At 40.5% G+C, this 4863-nt stretch overlaps 1 protein-coding gene across 1 annotated transcript; it reads left to right on the top strand.

Annotated features, from left to right (window-relative positions):
• Positions 1–1301: 1301 nt before the first annotated feature.
• On the top strand, positions 1302–3847 carry sod2 (superoxide dismutase 2, mitochondrial). Its single transcript, XM_080047773.1, has 5 exons — positions 1302–1394; positions 1974–2179; positions 2403–2519; positions 2964–3143; positions 3238–3847. The coding sequence occupies exons 1-5, from the start codon at positions 1360–1362 to the stop codon at positions 3381–3383; spliced, it is 684 nt and encodes a 227-aa protein (XP_079903899.1). The 5' UTR covers positions 1302–1359; the 3' UTR covers positions 3384–3847.
• The last annotated feature ends 1016 nt before the right edge of the window (positions 3848–4863 follow it).

Below are 4863 nucleotides of genomic sequence, written 5' to 3'. Positions count from 1 at the left end.
GCAGACCACAGCCAGAGATGGCGGTAGGGAGGAGAGAGCTCTCACTCCGCACCGAAATATGGGTCCTAAAAACGTAGCTCAGACGCACATGGGAAACTGGGGGTGGAAAATACTTCCTTATCAGAAACGATCCATCATTCTTGTTTACAATATGTAGGTTTTGTAGTTGTATATATTTGTTTCTTATGATGCATTATTATATTGCGATTTGATTAGGTCTAGGCTATTATTACTTGGTTTTACTCGAGCAGTGTTTTTGTAGTCTAACAGTATTATTTATAGTGATGCATTATGATATTATGATTTGATTACTTATTTACATTAACATTACCTGTGTTTTTATAACTCTGAACATGAAATAGTTTTTTATTACTGTTTAGTATTTCATGATTAACTTTCCCTCAGAATGGGAATTTAAGCATTTTTTTTAATGCATAAGTGCATAATTATGTTCTATGTGTGCAGGTGCATTGTGGCAAGTTGGGCATGTGGCTTAGAGCCCAAGGCAAATGTCCCTTTACAAGACAATAAAGTTTATATTATCTCTTCTTATCTTAGAAGGCAACTATATAGCAACAGTAAAAAGTTAATATGTTCTTATTCCATTCGGATTTGAACATACCAATTAATCAATGTGTTAATCGAAGACCCCCTACACAAAGCATAGATACAAGTCTCATCGTCGTTTTGACGTAATTGCTGAGGTGTCATTGCTTTTAATTCCTAAGTGATTCATGTGTCTTAACATAGACGATCTTTGGCATTGCCTCAGATGTGGTTAGAGAAGACGTTCACGTGATTCGTTCGATTGCTGTTTGTTTATTAGAATGTTTCTGTAATGGTGCAGCCCACTTGTACAACTAATTTATAAAAACAATATATTCAACTGTATTCTTGTTTTATGTATGTATACAACCAACATTGCGAGGGTCAATATGGAAATTGAATATATAAAAAGTATAGACAAGGTTGTTCCTACAACAATATATGACACTATTAAACATGATTAAACCTCATCTGTGCTGGTTAATTGGTTTGCACTCCAACCAGAAGGGTGAGTTGAAATGTTTTTGATGGATGGGGGGAAAGGTAAAACACATAATTTGACATGTTTGAACAACATATTTCCAACTAACCCGTTTTCACCACACATGTCAGTATATCTTTTTTATTGGTAGTTCTGAAAGTAGAAGGGGCTTCAGTAGTCGCAGCTAATTAAGTAATTCCTTTACGCTTCCTTGAAACCCCCCTCATGAGGACAGTGGTACGGTCGGCTGTGCTGTCAAGTTGAAAAAGCACATTTCAAGGGCAGTTACCGCTGTGTGTCTGCACTGTCCTATCTATCCTGTGAACACTATCATGAACATGCTTGGCAGAGTTGTTCAAATACGCAGGTAAACCAGATATACATGACCTTTTAGTGCCTCTACCTCATACTAAATGCAACGGACTCAGGACCGATGGCTCCTTCTTTACTGCGACTGACCATGAACTTGATACAGTTGTTCATTCAGAGCTAACAGTTAGCTAGCTAGGATGCTAACTTAGTTTAGCAGCTCAGAGAGGTTAGCATGTGTGGTAGGATTTTGTTTAATTATCGCACAGTCCTGCAGCTGTCATGGCCTTCCTCGTGATTTGGTCAATTAATGTTGTTGTATTTGGACAAACTTGTTCATACCTTTTGCTCTGTACCACAAATACATTCAGGCAATATGTTAGCACTTTACTACTGTGTGTTGATCAAAATCAGCACAAGGCATTAAGGTCACTTCAGGCCAGTTGCTAATCAAACTGTTGTAGCTTAAACTGCTCAACCGTCAAAGCAGACAGACATCTTTGTAAGTTAGTTTTGTTTGTAAACCGAAAATGGGGTCATGCTTGAAACATGTGCCAAGTTCTCCAGACCTGACTTAAAGATATACTATACTTTGAAAGCTGTGGCTAGTAAATTTTTCCCTCTGCTTTTGTTCCAGCTGTGCAGCCAGCCTCAGCCATACCGTAAACCAGGTAGCTGCATCCAGGCAGAAGCACACGCTCCCTGACCTAGCCTACGACTATGGCGCCCTGGAGCCCCACATCAATGCAGAGATAATGCAGCTGCACCACAGCAAGCACCACGCCACATACGTCAACAACCTTAACGTTACAGAGGAGAAATATCAGGAGGCGCTGGCAAAGGGTACAAACAAGATGTCCAAAGAAAGAGCCAATCAGTGACTGGCTTCTGTAAATGGAGATGTAAAGATGGATTTATTATCAAGTACATTGGGTTGTCTAAAGGCTGACTATCAGGACACATTTTTAAACCATATATTCTAAATGTTCATGTCTTGCATGTCAACAGTCACTCTGGTTTGACCGATCTGATGTCTTCTTATTCACCTGCATGTATTTGACTTTAGGAGATGTGACGGCGCAGGTTGCACTGCAGCCCGCTCTGAAGTTCAATGGAGGAGGTCACATTAACCACACCATCTTCTGGACAAACCTCTCTCCAAACGGTGGAGGCGAGCCTCAGGGTAAAGTGGAAATGCAGCCAAAACTGGTCTTATTTTTCCTAAACCGCTTTTGCTTTGTATAGAACTTAAAGCTGAATTGAGCAACAAATTATTTTGTAATGTGAATGGTGTTGCCAGTGGTCAGGGTTACCTACTGTGCAGCTCACAAAGACTGTTTTGTCTGTATGAGTCTCACCACCTTCTCCAGCCACCAATATAAAACGCAGCCAGTGTTCCAATGTCACTGCAACATTAAAAGCAGCTGGTCAACACACTGACTTGCTTTGGTCATCCTGCCCCCTAGTGGTTAAAATTGCCATCATAACAAATGCTATGGTTACGTCATTCAGCACACACTAGCATGTAAACTAAATAATTACTCAAATTAAATGTCTTCTGACTGTGTGTCCTGCTTTTTACGGCCAGTATTTCTCTGAGGTAACACCTGTTTGTTACATCTTGTAGGGGAGCTGATGGAGGCCATTCAGCGGGACTTTGGCTCCTTCCAGAAGATGAAGGAGAGGATGTCTGCTGCTACAGTGGCGGTGCAGGGCTCAGGATGGGGCTGGCTAGGCTACGAGAAGGACAGCGGGAAACTTCGTATTGCTGCGTGTCCTAACCAGGATCCCCTGCAGGGAACAACAAGTATGTAGAAAATAAGACTTTCTTGTTATAGTCATTTTATGTTATTTGGCCATGCTGCCATCAGAGTAATGGTTTTCCTGTTTCTGCCCCTTAGGTCTCATCCCCCTCCTCGGTATCGATGTATGGGAGCATGCTTACTACCTGCAGTACAAAAATGTGCGTCCGGACTATGTGAAGGCTATCTGGAATGTCATCAACTGGGAGAATGTGAGCGAGCGTCTGCAGACGGCCAAAAAGTAGAACCCCTTTCTCCCCCCCCAACCCGGACCTGGATCAAACAGTTGTTGCAAATAAGTCACCTTTGCCTTGCATGGAGTTTTCAGATGATCAGCTGCATTAAAGTTGATCAAGTTAACTTTAAAATACTCATTGCACATTACAATGGCTTTATGGCAAAAAAAATCCCAACCCTGCACAGGGGCGATAAAATTCAAATAATTATTTGCAAGTAGTTTTCGTGTAATCCCAGGTCTGTTCCTAACCCTCTATGCTTTTTTGATGCGCACAAATTGGACACCTTCCACATCAAGGCTGGCATTTTGTTAATCACACCCAAATATTTGCTGCCATATATGTGAACTAGGTGTCGGATAGCCAGAGAAAATATTCAGCTTCCTATGTCAGGATACGTTGCAGTAAAAATAATACAAATGTATTGCAATCCATGTTTTTGATGTATTATAATAAAATTATAGTATTTAAATTGTAAAGGCTTTATGGTTGCTTCATTCTGCTGTTTCTATATACTATGGTATACAGTATATCCCCGGAGCCCTTTAAAACCGTTTGTGACTGAGAAAATGAAACGTGATTGTAGTCACAGGCTACAGTGCAAACTTTATGGTCCCACCAGAGGTCAATACAAATCCCTGTTACTGGGTGTCTGATGGATTTTCACATTAAAAAGAAAAAGTTTTTAAGGCATGTTGAAGTTAAGGAAATGAAGCTTTTTTTTAAACCAAATTTGGTGAGGCATGTAAGATTAACAATTTAGGAACCAGTCGACTCTGGCTTTCATTCTCAGCTATCATCCCGTATTTCACTACATAATGGCTATCGACATTCATTTTTCCACAAACCTCTTAAAAAGAGTTTATTTTCCATGGTATTGCCAAGTTGGCTGCGGTCCATCAGAATCATATTTAAAAAAACAGTGCTTGCAGAGAAACCACAGCCTTGCACTCGTGTTTGGAGGACATTTTATGCTATCTAGGGCATTTACTGTATGTCCAGTAGGCCTACTGTAAACCAGATGGCTTAAACCAGAGAAGCTATCCGAGTTGAAGTAGTTTTCAGTCATTAACCAGACCGTCTTATAAGTTTATGTGCTCCTTCTTTACAGTAATACCAAAAGGGGGCAGTGTTTGCCAAGGTTTCCTGCTGTTGATGCCCTTTGGTTCCTTGACTTGAACGCACTCATTTCTCTTTGGGAAAAAAAACTTTATCATGTGCATTTAAACAGTGATTATATGGGAGTTACACATTCATGGCATCGGCCCAGACAGACTTTCAAAAGTAGATCTTGTGTGACTTAGGAGTTTGTTTTATGTATAAAAGAGGAGGTTTTCCTTCAGCACAATTTCACATTAACCATACAAATGGCTTCCAGCTCGTAAATCTCCTGTCATCTACGTGGCTCAACTCTTTTTGTCAGTGATTAGGGTTTACCAGATTGCCAGTCACACTGTTTTCTGGAAGTGGTATGTCACTATGCTGAGGT

Source organism: Ammodytes marinus, assembly GCF_949987685.1.
Source record: "Ammodytes marinus genome assembly, chromosome: 19".
In the NCBI taxonomy this organism is placed as follows: Eukaryota; Metazoa; Chordata; class Actinopteri; order Uranoscopiformes; family Ammodytidae; genus Ammodytes; species Ammodytes marinus.
The sequence above is the reverse complement of the archived record's forward strand: the minus strand, read 5'-3'. Positions and strand labels throughout refer to the sequence as shown.

What these genes read in the sequence shown, in the direction of transcription:
- sod2 (XM_080047773.1), top strand. Translation starts at nt 1,360, where the DNA reads ATGAACATGCTTGGCAGAGTTGTTCAAATACGCAG. An exon ending in TCAGGAGGCGCTGGCAAAGG is followed by an intron (nt 2,180 to 2,402) that starts GTACAAACAAGA and finishes ATTTGACTTTAG; the next exon opens with GAGATGTGACGGCGCAGGTT. An exon ending in TCCCCTGCAGGGAACAACAA is followed by an intron (nt 3,144 to 3,237) that starts GTATGTAGAAAA and finishes TCTGCCCCTTAG; the next exon opens with GTCTCATCCCCCTCCTCGGT.